The 20,819-nt window shown below is 37.4% G+C and overlaps 1 protein-coding gene and 1 long non-coding RNA gene across 2 annotated transcripts in view; one reads left to right on the top strand and one right to left on the bottom strand.

Moving 5' to 3' along the window:
* LOC126006085 (uncharacterized) overlaps positions 1-20,819 on the bottom strand; it is a 1,493,032-nt gene that overhangs the window by 1,298,503 nt on the left and 173,710 nt on the right. The window lies entirely within an intron of this gene.
* Positions 10,314-11,030, top strand: FTMT (ferritin mitochondrial). Its single transcript, XM_049771403.1, has one exon. The coding sequence runs from the start codon at positions 10,314-10,316 to the stop codon at positions 11,028-11,030; it is 717 nt and encodes a 238-aa protein (XP_049627360.1).

Here is a 20,819-nt window from a genome sequence, read left to right as displayed (position 1 = left end):
AATATAATGTTCTCATTAAACCATTATAGAATTATTTTAATTTAATCTTCCATCTGTTTCTTTCTGGGTTCCAAACTGATCATAATCAGATGTTAGGTCAAACAAGAAGCCATTGGCGACATTTCCCCCACCCACCCACCCACTCACTCACCCACCAAATATCCCCTTGAAAATCTTTTACCACTTATATAAACCTCCAAAATCCTTTGTGTGTTCTTATTTTAATAGGAAAAACTATGAGACTATTGGTAAAATAATCATCATGGTATTGGACTGCTTTGTACAGTTGCATAGACACACAGATGTGGGAGTGTACAGCTCCCTAGAGTAGCTCTTAGCCAATGGTTTGCTGATGCAACAATATGAAAGTACAGCTTTCTGTCCCAGTTCAGGACAATTTACAAAATATGATATGCTCCAGAGTAGCCCCTTTTTGATCCACTGTACTTATTCTACCTGTAGTGTCCAGTACAAAATTAGAATAGAGGTTTACATTGTTCTAAAACAGGAACAAAGTTATATTCATTAAAATATATTTTCTTTTCTTCTGTGGCCTCCCTTGACCTATTTTATATCTATCCATTGTTATTATTCTGAGTTAAAATTTTCAATAATAAGCATTAATCTCTTTTACTTTTTAAATTATACAATGTTCTACAATGAAACTTTGCTTAATATGCCGACTCTGAAACCACACACACTTCATAATTTGTAGTTTGTATTATAGTTATTTATTTAATTTCTACCTGAACAGTGAAAACACTAAAAAAAGTAACAGAAATTATTTTTTATTTGTTAAATAGGTACAATTTGTACAGACACCTTAATTTACAGATTATTACAGAAGAAAATCTTATATCTATGTGCCATTCTTATTATAAATGGTGAGTTATTACATGCAGGAATAGTAGTTTCAGAAAAGGTCTAATAACTTTCTTTGGTTGCCCATGTTTTGGAAAAATATTATTGATTTCTTTCTGTATTCCAATAATATTTTGTTTCAAAGGAACAGGCAGCCTACTAAACATGATGGCACCACATTTACCTAATCATAGACTCGCCCCACTTGCATTGAATCACCATAAATTCCCTTTCATTGCTGCTCTTTCAAAGTTCTCTGTTCATGGAACACAGTCAATATTACAAATGAATGAAGAAACGGAGGACAAACTGCATACACCTCCTCTGCTCATGTACATACCCTATCGTACTGCTTTAAAAATAAAAATGCAATTATTAGAAATATCAAGATGTCAGGAAGAGAGCACTGGAGTAAGCCAGGGGCTTTTCAGGGTGGAGTGGCAGCAACGAGACTGAACAGGCTTTATAAATCTGTAGATATGACCTTAACTGAATTGGATTTTGGTGAAATTTTATTTTCTCCTTTCCTTGTTCTCTTTCATACTAGTTTCTTCATATTATTTTATTCACAAATCACTTGCAAATAATTCCTTTTTTCAAAAGTTTGCTTAGGAATCCAACCTAGTTTTTTTATTGTAATATTTGTAAAAATAAAATTAATGTGAGACTGAGGAACCTTTTTACTTGCTGGAAAAATAGTATGTACACACCACCACACTGATGCTGAGTGAAGTGTGAAAACACCTTGAATACAACTTCTAAGATTTCCACCTACATAACTGGAATAGAGATGGAAAGAGAAGCTTAGTTTCTTCAGTATTGCTCAAAATATGAGCGTTATCGTGGAAATATGGACTTGATTAGTTTTTTTTTTCAAGTGCTGCAGATGTGCTAAAAAGAGAAAATTAGGGCCCAGAGGAATAGCACAATAACTTAAAATACCTGCTTTTCAAGTGTATGCTCTGGAGTTCAAATCCCTGGTGTTGTCAAATGCACTGGCAGTTCTGCTGTTTGGGCCTGGAAGCTATAGAGTCTATGTACCCTTGTTCTGCAAGCGATTTTCAACTGTATCACAGCCATGTCTAGGTAGAAGCATAAACAGCTGCAAACCTGTTGAGCACCAACAGAAACGTATCAACATTACAGCCAGGAAGTGCACCTTCCAGTTGAGAGCACCACCTCATCCTTTGGTGAACACAGCAACTATAACGTGTGCTTCAACCAGAGGCAAGAGTGCAACTAAAGGATGCAAATCTTGGTGAGCACCGTGACTGGCAAACTTGTACAAACATGGCAACCTTATGGGAAATACCTAGTGAGCACCAAAACTAAATGTTCAAACACCAGACAAACGTGTGAACCAAATGCAACAGTAATTTCAACAAAGGGCAAGGTAAGGAGGAATAAAAAAGATAAAAAAAAATGGCAGATGGCTCAGTCCAGTTTACATCAGCTTAAATGTATAAGCAATTAATAGACATACTCCATGCCACTAGTTAAGAGAGCTTTTCTCTTACAACAGGTGTTGGCAAACTCCAAAGCTTGGCCTCTATCTAATCCACTACTGTTTTCAGAAATAAGGATTTATTACAACACAATCATGCTTGTTCATTTACAGCAGTCTATGGCTGGTTTATCTTACAATAGCATAATTAAATCAATGCAATAAAAACTCTATGGTTGACAAAGCTAAATATTTCTATGGCTCTTTATTTAAAAAAACGCAAGTATTTGACTTAGAGTTCAAGATCAACCCAAAGAAATCATTGTAAAAGTAAGAGAATGGCACCAAAGGCTGAACATGACCATCAATCAGAATTAGAGTCCTGACAGAGTAATAATGAGACTTGAGATGAAGTTATTGGATAAGATTTTAATTTATTTAGCTTCCAGATTTTCCATAATTCTTTTGGACTTATAAAATTAGAACATTCTCTCTTGCTAGACTTAAATCAGCAAGGCCCAACTAGGCAGATGTTTAATAGAGGGATTAAACTTGCAGAGAACTACTAAAGGTTGGTTAATATATATGAGCATAAACAGGAAGAATAGACTTGGAAGTAGATTCTAAAGGTTTTAGACTTTAAAGTGTCTAATAGAAAGGTAGTATAGTAGAGTAAAGTGAAGTTTCATTGCTGGGTATTCTATCAGAATTAAAGTCCCTTTAATTAAGGCACTTTGGAGTCAATATTAATACATTCTGTAAAGGTGCTTCACATCTTCAATATACAGATACTCTCAGTTAAGTAAAGAGAGCTGACCAGAAATGACTATAAAAAATTGAGGAAGAAATGAGAACCATATAGTGAATCTATTGGAGTGGATCACCCAATTCACAACATGTGCATTGAAATACCTATTATTAACATAAGCATTAACATAAGAAGGGGGAATGAATTTATGAGGGAGTAGCCAAGATTATTCACAAACCCAATGATACAGGCAAAGGCTGATCATGAAAGGATGCCATTATAAATAAAGAACTGGGTTTCCTAGTATCAATGTATGACAGGTTTCCAGAATGACAATAATAACTACATTAAAAATTTACATACTTTATAGTATTTACATATATAGGATTATATATATATATATAGTATATAGAATTTACATACTGTTTACATGCAGCAAGCAAAAATGGCAACTAGGGGCATTGGCTTGCAAAGACTAATAATATCTATTGCCTGTGGTGTTACTAGGAGAAAAATAAATGAGCAGCCAGTTTGAGTTATATAATGCAATAAAAAAAAGTCCAGAGTGTATAACGTCAACTTCTTGGACAGAAAGTTATAGTCAAGATTTCTATTTTCGGGGCCAGCAAGGTGGCGCTAGAGGTAAGGTGTCTGCCTTGCAAGCGCTAGCCAAGGAAGGACCGCGGTTTGATCCCCCAGTGTCCCATATGTCCCCCCAAGCCAGGGGCAATTTCTGAGCACTTAGCCAGGACTAATCCCTGAGCATTAAACGGGTGTGGCCCGAAAAACCAAAAAAAAAAAAAAAAAAAAAAAAAAAAACAAAAGAAAGGATATCTAGGATTTCTATTTTCTAGACAAACTTGTTTCCTAGAAGTTTGAATTAAGGACCTGAAGTCCTTACGTGAAAGGAAAACATTGTGCTTTCTTCTTCTTTTTTTTTTTTTTTAAAGAGATTTAGGACTTTTTTTTTTTTTTTACAATGTCTTTAAGCACCATGGTTCCAAACATGTTAGTAGTAACAATGAGCTTTCTTGATGAAGAATTTTTACAACTCATGGGACGTTTATAAAGCTTTATTCAATATTTTCTTTTCCAAAAAAAGCCCATGAACATTTGTTTGGGTGATCATATATTAATGAAAAAAATATTACAACCTTTGACGATTAGCTAACTCAGATCTGTATTGAGAGATCACTATAGCTCCATCCTTACAGTAGGGATATATGAAATTCATCTGTTGAAATAGTATCTGACCCAATATTATATTACTGTTGGCCCCAAGAATCAGTGTAACTACCCAATTGTCCTGATCTCGTTCCTAGCACATAATTGCAGTGCACACACTAAGCAAGACTCAAATTTTCATCATGGTTCTTTAAAATATGGAATTAAACTTATTATAGAAAAATTGAGTAGTCCTTGATATTTTACACACATAAAAATCCCTGAAACCACTAAGTACCACTTGCTGGATAGAATAGAGGTTAGTGTGATTTAAAGATAAGGGTTCTGATTTTCTATAAATGTTATTAATTTGCTCTCTGTAAAAAATAAAACAAAGGAGAATCATAGTAATGCATAGTAGATTGATTAAAAAAACAATAGGCATAGCTGCTGCTATTGCACTAGGAATGGCATCTCTAGTAAAACAAGTCAACTAAACCTTTAAATTATGGTATGAATATTTGATCTGGATGCATAAATTAAATAATCAGAAAAGTAAAACCATGACAGTTCAACATTCACTTAGAACAAGTAACAGTGCATTTTTAGTCTTGCTCCAAAAATCATAATAATATATCTACTTTATTACAGTGAACTAAAAGATTGCTGATTCATCTAAATAATCTATAAAGCATCACGTTGGAAAGACCTAGTAAGCAAAACAGTACATTAGAGGGTAGGGTCTGAAATGGTGGGGCCTGTGAAAGAGGGGTGTTGGAGGTCCTTCGGGAGGGAGTTGGGTAAACTGCTGATGAATGCAGTGTTGAAATTATGAGAAACCATTAGTAACAGCACTGTAAACTATACTATTTCAATTTTTAAAATAGAGATTAAAAATAATGCTTGGAATATTAATGTAAAAATGTTGGAGATTACCTACAGAATGTCGGTATAGTTTCAGGATTCTGTTTTTGAGAAACTTTGAAAAAAGACCAAAGATTCTCTCTATAAAGGACCTTATGCCTGTGACTCTAAAGAAAACAAAGATAAAGAAGTTTTATAAAACTCTTCTGGATTTAATGACTTATTTGTGGGTGATCTAGTATTCTCAATTTTCTTTTTTTTTTCATTTTTTCTTCTTGTATTTATACCTTTATTTAAGCACCATGATTTCAAACACATTTGTAGTTGGGCCTCAGTCATAGAAAGAACATCTATCTTGACCAGTGCAAATTTCCACCACCAATCCCCTCTTATCTCTTCTCTCTCTTACCCGAACCCCTGCCTGAACTCGAGACAGGCATTCTACTTCTCTCACTCATCAACATTGTTATGGTAGTTCCTACTGTAGTTATTTCTCTAACTGCAATCACTACTTTGTGGTGAGCTTCATATCATGAGCCAGTCCTTCCAGCCCTCATCTCTATTGTCTCGGGGCATTATTACAATAATTTTATTTTTCTTTTCTTTTTTTTCCCCATTTCTTCGAGAATTTCATGTTTCACGGCATAGAGTTTCTCAAAGTAGTTTCTGATTACCTTTTGCATCTCATTATTGTCTGTAGTGATCTCCCCTTTTCATTTTTTATCCTGTTTATTAATTTTCTCTTTTTCCCTTTCTTTGTGAGTTTTGCTAGTGGTTTATCAATCTTGTTTATTTTTTTCAAAGAACCACCTTTGTTTATCTTGCTGAGTATTTTTTTGTTTCCACTTCATTAATTTCTGCTCTAAACTTTTTTTCTCTTTTTTTATTTAGGGGAGGGTGAGAAGGGAGGGGAAGGGAAGGGAAGGGAAGAGATGAAAAGGAAGGGGAGAAGGGAGGGGAGGGGGAGGGAGGGGATGAAAAAGGAGGGGAGCTGAGTGAGGGGGAGGAGGAGGGAGGAGAAAGTAGGGGAGAGGAGTGGAGTGGAGGAGAAGGGAGAGGAGGGGAGGGGAGAATTCACTTATAACACACATAAATGTATGTGTGTGTGTGTGTGTGTGTATATATATATATATATATTTAGTACATAGCCCTACCCCCACTTATACCTATTGTCCTATGTTATCATATTCCCTAAGCCATGGATTAGACTTATCTCACATCTAGTTATCCTCTGAACATAAAACTGTGAAGATGCCAGCACAAATGTGTGAAAATATTTCTACTTGCATTTCATAATGTAGCACTCCTATTTCTCAGGCAGCATATTGCCTTAAATCTCAGTTAATTCAAACGTGTAACTAATTGACAATTTTCTGGGAAAACTCAAAAAAATTACCTGAAAAAGCACATTCATTATTAGTAGCTGTCTGGTAATATGAAACTTAACACATCAATTCTCAGGTAAACTGAGAATCTAAACCTCCACCATTAACACCCACAAAACTTAAAGAACAAGAGGGAATTCAGCTAAGGAATTCAGCTGTAGTTGCAGATAGGAACAGAAAACCAGGTGAGTCCCCAAGCCCTGCATGAGCCTTTTTGATAAGGACCTAAAATAAAACACACACTGTACTGACAACAGAAACTAAGCAAGCACTTGTCAGAAAAATTATTTGGTAGACAAGAACTACCAACTCAAAGAGAACTTTTTGAAAGGATGAAAGATATGCAAATGGAATTGAAGGAGCTGAAGAACACACTAGGAAGCCATAGTGGCATAATCTCACAGGGAGAGAACTGTATTGTACCTTGACAAGCTTCATGGTAAGGTAAAACCCAACATTTATAAGGCAGTCAAAAAGATAAAAGAGAAAAGGATGAAAAAAAAACTATAAGGCACTTAATGAATAATAGTTCCAGCAGTAATTTCTAAATTATAGCAATATCAAAAAGAAAAATGGTAAGAACAAGTGGTGGAAGAGAATAAACAAGATAGAAAAACTATTCACTAGACTACACTCACAAGAGAAATAAAGAGAGAAAATACTCAAATAAATCCAATCAAAAATGAAAGGAGAGAAATAGTAATGAAATCCCCAGAAATTCAAGACATCAGGAGAGCTTCCTAGAAAAAAACTGTATTCTGTTGAGCTTTAGAACCTAGAAGAAATGGACAGATTCCTAGAAACGTGTAATATCCCACAACTGGATGAGAAAGTAGAAAACCTGAAAAAGATCATCACAAGCAAAGAAATTTAAATGGTTATTATGAATCTATCGAAAATAGAATTCCTGGCCTAATTGGGAATACAGGTGAGTTTTGTCAAACATTCAGAGAAGATTTATTGTCATTGATCCTTACTTAAGATCTTCCAAATTATCAAAGAAATAAAAATCTTTTTAATACTTTATCTAAAGCTAATATTACACTGATACCCAAACCTGACTGAGATATAAAAAATAATAAAGAAAATTTGAGGCCAATCTCCTTGATGAATATTGTTACAAAAATCAATATTGATCTTTTCTATATTTTTATTAAAGCATTTTGATTTACAAAGATATTATAGTTGACTTTTAGACATACTTGGTTTCAGCGCCAATCCCACCCCCAATGTCAACTTTCCTTCACCGTGTTCCCAGAGTCCATCTGCCCTCTGCAGTCTACCATCAAACAGATTTCTTTTAAAGTTTGGTTGTTAAAGTTTGGGTCTTATAATTTCAATGCAGTGTTAATTCTGTGTTTTGGGCATATAGTTCTGTCATTAACTAATACCCCCAATGTACCTGAATCTCGTTAAGCCCTGTCCCTAGTTATTTTAAAGTTGATTAAATAAATCAGATTAAAAATGAAAAACATTAAAGTCATATATTATATGCAAAAATTGAATGATAAAATGATACATAATAAGATCAAAGATTCTTAGAGCTTCCCAAAATAAAAAAGGGAAAGGACATACATCGGTTTTTAAAAAGGGGGGAGGGTGCTGAGCAGAGGCACAAGTGGTAGGGCATTTGTCTTGTATGCGCTAAGCTAGGATGGACCGAGGTTCTATTCCCCAGTGTCCCATATGGTCCTTCAAGCCAGAATTAATTTCTGAGCACAGAGCCAGGAGTAATCACTGAGCTTTACTGGGTGTACCCCCCCCCAAAAAAAAGGAGGGGAAATAGAAGTAGACTTTTATTGGTGAACTTAATATAGTTTACATAGTTGTTGATTGCTTGGTTTGGGGTCAGCATACCCAGCAATGTTTGTGGTTTATACCTAGCTCTGTGCTCAGAGATCACTTCTGGTAGATTCAGGGGACATTATAGGGTACTAGAATCAAACTGGGTCAGCCATTTTAAGTGAAGTGCTCTGCCTATTTTATTATTACTACTGTGCCTTCAGTGATTTATAAAGATACACTCCTGAAAGCTATATGATTTTATAGTGCAATACTACTTCAATCAAAAATAATAAAAATGAAGTATTTGGATCAACCAAATTTTAAAAATTTAAATTTAAAAAAATTTGAAGTTGTAGTAAAATTTAAAGTAGTATCAAAAAATTTAAAGTTGTAAATTTAAATGCAAAAAAAAATTAGGGGCTGGAGAGATAGCACAGTGGTAGGGCGTTTGCTTTGCAAACAGCTGACCCAGAACCAAAGGTGATTAGAATCCCAACATCCCATATGGTCCCCATGCCTGCCAGGAGCAATTTCTAAGCAGATAGCCAGGAGTAACCCCTGAGAGCAGCCAGGTGTGGCCCAAAAATAAAAAAATAAATATAAAGCAGCCTGGCTAGAGACTCTAAAAATGAACCTACTATATGACATTCTGACGACTTGAAAACAGCAACAACTTCCTTTCAGGGAAGGGTTCCCTGCATTACCACTTAACAGAGAGATGAAACCAGAAGATGTTCAGTGGCTCCCTTACATCTATGTGTGCAAAAACCAGAAAACAGAAACCTGGTTGTGACAACCGTGATTGAGAGTAACTTTCACTGGCAGCACAAAGAAACTTTGGCCAAAGCCTAGAGCTGGTCTTATGGTAGGATGCCTCATGGGTATGGTCTCCCTATTTTTAGGCCAAGTTTTTCCTTTCTATTTTTCCCAACTTTTGCTATGTGTATGCAAAGCAAAAGAAAACAAACAAACAAAACAAACTAACAAAAAACGCCTGCCACATAACTCTTTTTTTTTTTTTTTTTTTGCTTTTCTTTTCTTTTATTTCTTATCTTTTAAATAGGGGCTCCTGCCTTTTTTCATAGAACCTTGGGACACAGATTACTTTTTTCCCCTACATATTTCTGCATTTTTCTATAAAACTAAGTAGAAAGGAAAAAAAGAAAGGCTGAGAGCCAGGGGCCAAGTGGTCTCAGGTGCATTGGTAAAGAAAAAAGGACAAAACTAACTATCCAAGTGAAAGTCAACGACAATAGACCTCAACTTTAATAATCTAAATTTAAAATGGTCCTGTTATCCTGGCAGACCAGGAGCAAAGGGTGATGGTACAAGATGCACTCTGGGATCATATTGGAGCATATTGGAGGGAGGTCGACACTGTTGATGAGAATGTCCCTGACCACTGTATATCTGCATTCAATTCAATAGTTGCAATTGTATACCTGCAATTCAGCTAGGAATGACTTTGTAGATCACAATGTTTTCCATAAAATTAAATTTTACCAATAAAACGAACCTACTATACTGGCAATTCATTATGTACTTGTTAAAAATGATGAGAACTTGAATTCGTAAACATCAGCTTCAACCTTGGGGAAATCTATTTTTCTCTCTCAAATGAATTGGCCGTGTTTGATTGCCAGGGTTCCCCTACCCTTGACCAAGTCAATAGCAGGGCGGGAAAGCAGATGGTGCTTGGCTGGATCCCTGCTCGGGCAAGCCAGTGGCAGTGCCAACCTCCTAAGCCTAGTGACAGCGCTTTTACCCTAGGTCAGTGCCAGATTGCAAAAGCCCAAGAGCACAACACTTCCACACACAGTGCACCAGTGCCTAGACCAACGGGATTGGTGAGTGCCCATGGGTAACTGCCATTCGCCTCCATCAAACTGCGGCCTGCGCGCGCGCCACCAGTCTTCTCCAGGCCTGGGTGGGATGGGAAAGGCCCAATGACGACATCGCTGTCGCCTGGAGTGGCGTCCCTCTTCCAACCCGACCCCTCTGGCGTCGGACCACATGCTGAGGGAGGCTGGAAGCGGGGCCTCCCTTTGGGAAAGCAGAAGCCATGCTGTCCTCCTTCTGGTGGCTCTCCAAGCAAGTCCGCGCTTCTCTGCTGTCCCTGCGCACTTCGCGCACAAGTCTCTCCTGCCCGCTGCTGAGTACCTTGGGGCGCCCCCGGGGCCTCGGGTCGGGGGCTGATGGCCGGCCCCCCTCTGCAACCACGTCCTCCGGGAACCCAGCCGGCCCCTCCCGGGTGCGCCAGAACTTCCACTCGGACTGCGAGGCCGCCGTCAACCGCCAGATCAACCTGGAGCTCCACGCGTCCTACGTGTACCTGTCCATGGCCTACTACTTCTCCCGGTGCGACGTGGCCCTGAACAACTTCGCCAAGTACTTCCTCCGCCAGTCCCGGGAGGAGACTCTGCACGCAGAGCGGCTGATGAAGCTGCAAAACCAGCGGGGAGGCACCATCCGCCTGCAGGACATCCCGAAACCCGACCTGGACGACTGGAAGAGCGGCCTGAATGCCATGCAATGCGCGCTGCTGTTGGAAAAGAGGGTGAATCAGGCCTTGCTGGATTTGCACGCTCTGGCCTCCGACAAAGGGGACCCCCACTTGTGTGACTTTCTGGAAACCCACTATCTGAATGAGCAGGTGAAGTCCATCAAGGAGCTAGGTGACCACGTGCAGAACTTGCTCAACATCGGGGCCAAGGATTCCGGCCTGGCAGAATACCTTTTTGACAAGCATACCCTGGGAAATGAAAGCCATCAGAATTGAAACACCACCCAGAAGGATGCAGGCTGGAGTCAGCTGTCTCCTGCACCACCAGTTCCTTAAAATAAACTTCTTCCTCATAGTTCTCCAATAAAGAGAAAATGGAGTTAGCACTATGCTAACAACGGATTTTTTGCCTAGTACTGAGGTAATTACCTACCCTGAAAAGTCACATTAAGTATCGGTAGAATATCGAATGAAAAAAAAATAGCTAAAAATTCAATGCAAACTTTCTCCAGTTATCAAACAATATTCCAGACCATGAACTTGTCATGCTTGCAAATCTACAAAGGCCTGCTGTTTTCAACAACTGAAGTGAAATGCCAAAAGGAGATACAGGAAGATAATTTTAACAAGATGAAAAACTAATATAGTACTGTAAAAAATATACATCTAATATTCTATGACAATATTTTACATTTTCAAAGTGGAAAAAACATTTATCATCCCCCCAAAGTGGGAAAAACAACATTTTCCATTTCATAAAGAAAGTAATCTATGGATATGATCTGGTTGTTAAAAGACTATTTCTGGTCAAGCTGTATATTGGCATTTTAAGTTGCATTAAAGCTAAAATTTTTGCAATCTTTGGTTTAATCCAGTGTTTTTCAAGAATATTCAAATGTATGTGTTTTAATAAGCTAAGTATCCAAGTCTGCCTTATTACATACACTATATACTTCACCTATTTAGATGGGCTCCCTTATCAGATTATAGCATTCACTAATCATGTGGCAAAAACCCTTACAATAGAGGAGAAATAACTTGAGTATGGAATTGTCAGAAAGGGATCCAGAATGAATGGGTATCAAACTGACAGGTTTTCCTTGAGATTGGGAAGGATATTGGGGCTGAGGGCCCAGGGGGCGTTCTTGGGTCCATGTGTTTGTAAAGAAGGGCTCGATCTAGAATGAAAATGTGCAAAGGTGCAGCTTCCTCTCACTCACAGTGCCAATTCTTTAAAGGACTCTCAACAGGAAAAAAAAAAAAAAAAGGTCTATGATGCTCTCTAAGTTGAACAGAAACAGTCAAGTTGTGCAGAATAAAAACAACTAAATAGCCTGTTTAGTCCTCTAAGAATGAAGTGCATAACCTGGATTAAGTGTACACACAGAATGTATTAGGGTAAACAGAAAGGCCTTTGAGAAAAACTGGAAAGATGCTGGGAGAGCCAGGGAGGAATTTAAGACTTTACAAATCTAATCCTACTGGGAAAACAGGGCAGATATCTATAGTTCTCCAGTGAGTTGCTAGACAAAGTCACTCAACAGAGTAATTACAAGTCCACACAGTCCCTCAGTAGGTTCAAGTATCTTTCCTGTGTTCAGTTACCAGCTGAGAACAACTTATAGGACTTTGGACCTTCCAACAAACTAAGAAAAAATTTTTAATTATAGTTTAGTAATATGCAGCAGCATGTTAACATTGCATCAGTGTTAACATTTATGGTATTGACTACAAAGTTACTCAACCTCACCACCACCAAAGTTGTCATGCTTTCCATCTTTTTCATCTCCATTGCCCTCTCCTCTGACCACTCTTTGGTTATGTGAGTTTGTAATCCAAGTCCAAAGGTTTGTCATTGTTTGATATTAGATTTTTTTTCACTTTGTTTAGTTGCTAAATGACAAGATGAGTGAAATCATTTGTCCTTTTCTCTCTGACTTGTTTCAGTTAACATATGCCCTTTAGTTTCATCCATGTTACAGTGAACTGCATGATTTCATCCTTTTTCAAAGCTGTATAACATTTCATTGTGCCTGTATATCTACAATGTATTGATTGTAGAACTCAGCATAAAGAATCCTTAGCAAATTTTTCTCCCTGTAATTAATTTTAAACCTGAGAGGCCCATGTATATACCTACATAGGTTCAACAAAATGGATTAGATGAAAACATCTAATCATGGAAAGCTCTTTATGAATATTAAATAGGATTCTGTTAATAGCATAATGATATGGGGGAAAAATACACAAAATATTTTTCTGAAATCAAGCATATTTCAAGACAGTCATACCATATAATTATATGTACAACCATTGGAAAAATTTTATATTGCATATGTATATATAATTACTCAAATTATATGTACCAACAAATGAAATGAGACAATTTGTGAAATAGATTACAAACAATACTTTCCTTTGGTTATTTACAAAAATGTTTCATCATGTATGACAATTCTAGACATGATAGCAACAAACAAAAACATAAAATGAAGGCATGGCAAAGACTTGAGGCATGATGAAACCAGTAAAAATAGAAACATGCTGGTAAAGTTAGAGGGAAATATATTTTTAATTTTGCAGGTGCTTAGATGAAGAAAGTATTAGGAAGAAAATTGAAAAACCTGGAATTCTTTAAGGCTTAAAAGTTACTAGAATAAGGGTTTTGAGAATATATAGAATCTCAAGAGGATGAAGAGAAAGCTTTTGCCTTCAATTATAAGCAAAAACTAAATTTAAGTTCTATTCTAAATATCTTTATTGTGCTTTATAGGCAGCATCATATACGTTTCATAAAATAGCTTTTTAATTCTTCTAAATGAGTGCTTTTCTAAAAATAGGAACTCTTTCGTGTGTCATAAAATGGTTTTACAAGTCACCATTTTTTCTTAATGAAAAAGAACTGAAGAGAAACTAAACTACTTAAATTCTTGCTAGCTGACTGTGAGAAACTGTGAGTGCTGCCTGTGTGTGTGTTTCTCTCCTGTCCTGTCTCCTAAACCTCTTGGGAGTGGGTCAAAAAGGGCCCAGAAAATCCGCTCTCCCAGAGGCTCATTCAAGGGGCCAGAGCACCAAGGAACTGCTTCCTAAACTGAAAACCAGCTATAAGCAGTACTTCACAGAAGACAGGTACCTTGTTTGTGATGTCAGGCTAAGAAAATCTACAGCAGCCCAATGGGGCCCAACTGTGAGAAACTGTGAGTGCTGCCTCTGTGTTTGTCTCCTGTTCTGTCTCCTAAACCTCTTGGGAGTGGGCTGAAAAGGGCCCAGAAAATTTGTTCTCCCAGAGGCTCCAGAAGAGCACTTTGGCTCCACTTCGATAAACCACTGCAACAAGAAGAAAAAAAACACACTAGAACTGAGCTGGACCACTGAAGCCCAGCATCTCTCCCTGGATTGTCTTCTCTGCTGCGTGCTCAGCCCTAAGTTTTGATCCTGTGTGAGGCTTCATCCACGAAGGGCTCCCCTTCCTTGGAGACACATCACACACCCAGAAAGGAAGGAGCCAGAGGATCGTGGCTGTGCACATTATTTAGCCAATGACTACCACCAAAACACATAGAAAAATCCACAATACAAGTGTGACGATGGGGAAACAACGCAGGCCAGCATCAGCATAGAGAACGAAGATGACGATTCTAATGACCAGAAAATGGCCAATCAACTTATCAATCTCTCAGATAAGGGGTTTAGACAAGAAATATGGAAGATACTCAAAGAACTCAAAGAAACCAATGATCGAGTTGAACAGAACACTAATAAGAATCAAGAAAATATAAAGACAGAAATCACAAAACTCCAAACTGAAATAACAGGTCAAATAACAGGCCTGAAAAACTCAGTTAATGAATTGAATGACAAAATGGATACACTCTCCAACAGGCTAACAGAAGCTGAGACTAGAATTGGTGCTGTGGAAGATGAGATAAATAACAACTCCATATAGCAGGAGAGATTGGAAAAAAACTTAAAGCAAATGAACAGACCATGGAAAAATTAGTCAAATAATGGAAACAGATGAAAATAGAAGTCTATGATAAACTCAACAGAAACAACTTAAGAATCACTGGAGTCCCAGAGACCCAGAAAGAAAATTTCCAGGAAGAATCAACAGTCAAGAACATCATTAAAGAGAAACTTCCAGACTAAAGAATATATGTGATCAAATCCTGTATGCTTGAAGAGTACCAACCAAAAGAGACCCCAGAAAAATACCCCAAGACACATCCTAGTCACAATGACGAATCCCACAGATAAAAACAGGACTCTGAAAGCAGCAAGATTAAAAAAAGGGAAATTACATTCAAGGGAACATCCTTGAGATTTACAGCAGACCTGTCACCAGAAACACTGAAGGCCAGAAAGAAATGGTGGGACTTAGTGACAAAACTTAATGAAATAAATGCTTTGCCTAGAATACTGTACCCAGCAAAACTCACTTTCAGGTTTGACGGAAAAATAAATGGTTTCACAGACAAACAACAGCTCAGAAACTTTACAGACTCAAAACCAGTCTTAGGAGAAAAACTGAAAGACCTAATTTAAGACAAAACTGACTAAAAGACACACCAAATTTCGATATAAAGATGGCCTTAAATCCCAGGACAATTCTTTCTCTCAAAGTCAATGGACTAAATGCACCAGTTAAAAGACACAGAGTGGCTAAATGGATCAAAAACTCAATCTAACCTTCTGCTGCCTACAAAAAACACACCTGAATAGTCAGAACAAGCATCAAATAAAAATAAAAGACTGGAGCAAAATTATCCAAGCAAACAACACCCATAAAAAAGCCGGAGTGGCCATACTAATATCAGATGATGCAAACTTTATGCTCAGGAAAGTTGTAAGGGACAAAGATGGACATTTTGTATTAATCAAGGGATGTGTACAGCAGGAAGAAACCACTCTCTTAAACATATATGCACTGAATGAGAGGCCAGCAAAATATTTAACACGATTATTATCAAATCTGAAAAATAATACCAATAACAACACAATAATTGTGGTGGACCTCAACACAGCTTTGTCAACACTGGATAGGTCAACCAGACTGAAACCCAACAAGAATATACTAGACCTGAGATGAGAAATGGAAGAACGGGGCCTAGAAGATATATATAGGACACTCCATCCTCAGAAACCTGGATACACATTTTTCTCCAATGTACATGGGACATTCTCCAGGATAGACTACATGCTGGCAAATAAAACATACCTCCATAATATCAAGAAGATAGAAATTTTGCAGGCTATCTTCACTGACCACAAGGCTCTGAAATTATATGAGAATTCCAAAGAGACACAGAAGAAAAACTTTAACACCTGGAAGTTAAACAGCCTCATACTGAATAACCATTGAGGCCAAGATAAAATCAAAGAGGAAATAAAAACTTTCCTGTAAACAAATGATAATAAAGACAAAAACTATCAGAACTTATGGAACACAGAAAAAGCAGTACTGAGAGAAAAATGTATAGCTTTGCAAGCACACATCAGGAAGGAAGAAGGGGCCTACCTGAATAGCTTAATGACACAGCTCATAGAATTAGAAAGTGCTCAACAAAAGGAACCAAAAATTGGGAGACAAAGGAAATAACAAAACTGAGAGCAGAAATCAATGAGGTAGAAACAAAAAAAAAAATCAATCTGAAAGATCAAAGAAAGCAGAATTTGGTTCTTCAAAAAATAAACAAGATTGATAGACCACTGGCAAAACTAACAAAGAAAGAGAGAGAGGGAAACTTGATAACTCATATTAGTAATGAAAAAGGACAGATCACTACTGATATGGCAGAGATTCAAAGGGTAATCAGAAACTACTTTGAGAAACTCTATGGCACTAAAAATGAGAACCTGGGAGAAATGGATCAATTCTTGGACATTTATAGTCTTCCACGGTTGAATGAAGAGGATTTAGCATATCTAAAACCCCCATCACTATTGCTGAAATTAAAACGGTAATCAAATATCTGCCCAAAAACAAAAGCCCAGGCCCAGATGGATTCACTAATGAATTCTTTCAAACTTTCCAAGAGGAATTTCTACCAATCCTGGCAAGACTCTTTCATAAAATCAAAAAAAAAAAAAAAAAATACCGGGAACACTTCTGAGTAGCTTTTATGAAGCCAACATTACCTTGATATCTAAACCAGACAGAGATGCTACGAACAAAGAAAATTACAGACCAATATCGCTGATGAATGCAGATGCAAAGATCCTCAACAAAATCCTGGCAAATAGAATTCAATGCTTCATTAAGAAGATCATTCACTACAATCAAGTAGGTTTCATGCCAGGAATGCAAGAATGGTTTAAAATTCATAAATCTATCAACATAATACAAAACATCAACTACAAAAAAATAAAAATCACATGATCATATCAATAGATGCAGAGAAAGCACTTGATAAGGTTCAACACCCATTTTTAATCAAAACTCTCAGCAAGATTGGAATGAAAGGAACCTTACTCAATATAGTTAAGGCCATCTACCACAAGCCAGTGGCAAATTTTATCCTCAATGGAGAAAAACTAAGAACCTTCTCTTTAAATTCTGGCACAAGACAAGGTTCTCCTCTCTCACCACTCCTATTCAACATAGCACTGGAAGTACTTGCTATAGCGATTAGGCAGAAAAAGATATCAAGGGAATCCAGATAGGAAAGGAAGAAGTCAAGCTCTCACTGTTTGCAGATGACATGATACTCTACTTAGAAAACCCTAAAGCCTCTACCAAAAAGCTTCTAGAAACAATAGACTCATATGGCACGGTGGCAGACTACAAAATTAACACACAACAATCAATGGCCTTTCTATACACCAATAGTAATAAGGAAGAAGTGGACATTAAGAAAACAACCCCAGGGGCCGGGCGGTGGCGCTAAAGGTAAGGTGCCTGCCTTGCCTGGCTAGCCTTGGACAGACCGCTGTTCGATCCCCCGGTGTCCCATATGGTCCCCCAACCAGGAGCAACTTCTGAGCACATAGCCAGTAGTAACCCCTGAGCATTACCGGGTGTGGCCCAAAAATAAAAAAAAAAAAAAGAAAACAACCCCATTCACAATAGTGCACAAAAACTCAAATATCTTGGAATCAACTTAACTAAAAATGTGAAGGACCTATACAAAGAAAACTATAAAACTCTGCTCCAAGAAATAAGAGAGGACACACAAAAATGGAAACACATACCCTGCTCATGGATTAGCAGGGTTAACAACATTAAAATGGCAATACTCCCCAAAGCATTTACAGATTTTAATGCGATCACTCTAAAGATACCTGTGACATTCTTCAAAGAAGTAGATGAGGCACTTTTAAAATTTGTTTGGAACAATAAACACCCTAGAATAGCTAAAGCAATCATTGGGAAAAAGAATATGGGAGGAATTACTTTCCCCGACTTTAATCTTTACTACAAAGCGATAGTTATCAAAACAGCATGGTATTAGAATAAAGACTGGCCCTCAGATCAGTGGAAAGGCTTGAGTACTCAGAGAATGTTCACCAGATATAGGATCACCTAATTTTTGATAAAGGAACAAGAAATTCTAAATGGAGCAAGAAAACCTCTTCAACAAGTGGTGTTGGCACAACTGGCTAGCCACTTGCAAAAAATTGAATGTATACCCCCAGTTAATTATCATGTACGAAGGAAAATCCAAATGGATTAAAGACCTCATTATCAGACCTGAAAACATAAGATATATAGAACAAAACATAAGTAAAACACTCCAGAACATTGAGACTACAGGCATATTCAAGGAGGAAACTGTACTCTCTAAGCAAGTGAAAGCAGAGATTAACAGATGGGATTATATTAAGCTTAGAAGCTTCTGCACCTCAAAGGAAATAGTGCCCAGGATACAAGAGCCACCCACTGAGTGGGAGAAACTATTCATCCAATACCCACCAGATAAGGGGCTAATCTCCAAAATATACAAGGCACTGACAGAACTTTACAAGAAAAAGACATCTAATCCCATCAACAAATGGGGAGAAGAAATGGACAGACACTTTGACAAAGAAGAAATACATGAAAAAATGCTCCACATCACTAATCATCAGGGAGATGCAAATCAAAACAACTATGAGGTACTACGTCACACCACAGAGATTGGCACACATCACAAAGAATGAGAACAAGCAGTGTTGGTTGGGATGTAGAGAGAATGGTACTCTTATCCATTGCTGGTGGGAATGCCATCTATTTCAACCTTTATGGAAAGCGATATGGAGATTCCTCCAAAAACTGGAAATCAAGCTCCCATACAATCCATCTATAGCACTCCTAGGAATATAGCCTAGGAACACAAAAATACAATACAAAAATCCCTTCCTTACACCTATATTCATTGCAGCACTATTTACCATAGCAAGACTCTGGAAACAAACAAGATGCCCTTCAACAGACTAAAGAAACTGTGGTACATATACACAATGGAATATTATGCAGCTTTCAGGAGAGATGAAGTCATAAAATTTTCCTATACCTGGATGTACATGAAACCTATTATGCTGAGTGAAATAAGTCAGAAAGTGAGAGAAAAACGCAGAATGGTCTTACTCATCTATGGGTTTTAAGAAAAATGAAAGACATTCTTGCAATAATCATTTTCAAACACAAAAAGAGAAGGGCTGGAAGTTACAGCTCACCTCATGAAGCTCACTACAAACAGGGATGAGTATAGTTAGAGAAGTAACTACATTTTTAACTATCATAATAATGAGAATGTGTCTGTCTAGAGTATAGGCAGGGGTTGGGTGGGGAGGAGGAAGTTTTGGGACATTGGTGATGGGAATGTTGCACTGGTAATAGATGGTGTTGTTCTTTACATGACTGAAACCCAAACACAATCATGTATGTAATCAAGGTGTTTAAATAAAATATAAAAAGTTCTTGCTAGCTATATTGTGTGTGCTTATTTATTTACATCCTGGATATATCATTTTTATTCTATGTTGCTATTAAAAAACTTATCTTTTCAAATCAAAATGGCTTATTATTTTCAAATAATTTTTATTTTGACCAAAGTGAATTACAAATCTATCACAGTAGTATTTTAGGTACATAGTGACATTGAACCAGGGGCATTCTCACCAGCAGCGTTTTCCTCCCTTCACCCCTGTTCCCAGCATGCATCCCATATTCCCTTCCTTTGATCCCCGGGCTGCCAGTATAAATGGTCCCCTCTGTGTCTAGCTTGTGGTAGATTGGTTATTGATTCTATTGCCATTGGTTTTGGATTTGGTGTTTAAGTTTGATCATATTTTAAATTTCTACTCAATATTCTTACGACTCTTGGTCTTGGTACCATCCATTTTTCCCCTTCAATTTATGAGGCAGGACAAGATGATTCAAGTTATGTGGTTCAGTTTGAAGGAAAACGTAAAACAAAGTCAAAAAAAACTAAGAAAAACTGGGAGGAGTCCATCTAGAGGTTATACATATTAATTTAAGAGAAGAAAGGGAAAAGGGAAGAAAAACATACCAAAAAGACAAAAAATACCAAAAACAGACAAGAAAACAAAACCAAATAAACTACCATGACAAAATAAAAAAATATCAAATACAAAAAAGGAAAAGCACCACAGCAATAAAGACAAAAAACAAACAATAACCACAATCACAAAATAAAAAAAAATTATGCTTTTTTTTTAATAGACACACACCCACAAGTACAGTCACCATGTCTGCATTCAGCCAACTCCATAAAATCACTGTGTTCTTGAAAGAGATGTGAACCAAGCCATGAGAAAGTAGGGCTACCCCTGCCACAATCTAAAAGCTGGCTATCTTGGGAAAAGGCAGGCCAAGTCCCAGTCCCACTGAAGCCCACACCTGCTGCACCCATTACCCATAAGCACTGCTTTGTGAATGGCCTTGTTTCCCCACTCATCTACAGTTCTTAGACCAAAACTTATGGTATGCCAGTATTTGGCCTTATATTACCAGGAATTTATTTTGAGTGAGTACTGACACTCTTTTCCTGCCTTGTCATACATCCAGAAGCCCTGACAGCCAGGACCAAGCCCATGAAACTGATAATATCAGGAATTGTGCCT

The sequence above is a fragment of the Suncus etruscus genome, chromosome 4 (assembly GCF_024139225.1).
Source record: "Suncus etruscus isolate mSunEtr1 chromosome 4, mSunEtr1.pri.cur, whole genome shotgun sequence".
Classification (NCBI taxonomy): Eukaryota; Metazoa; Chordata; class Mammalia; order Eulipotyphla; family Soricidae; genus Suncus; species Suncus etruscus.
This window is presented reverse-complemented; position numbering and strand designations above follow the sequence as displayed.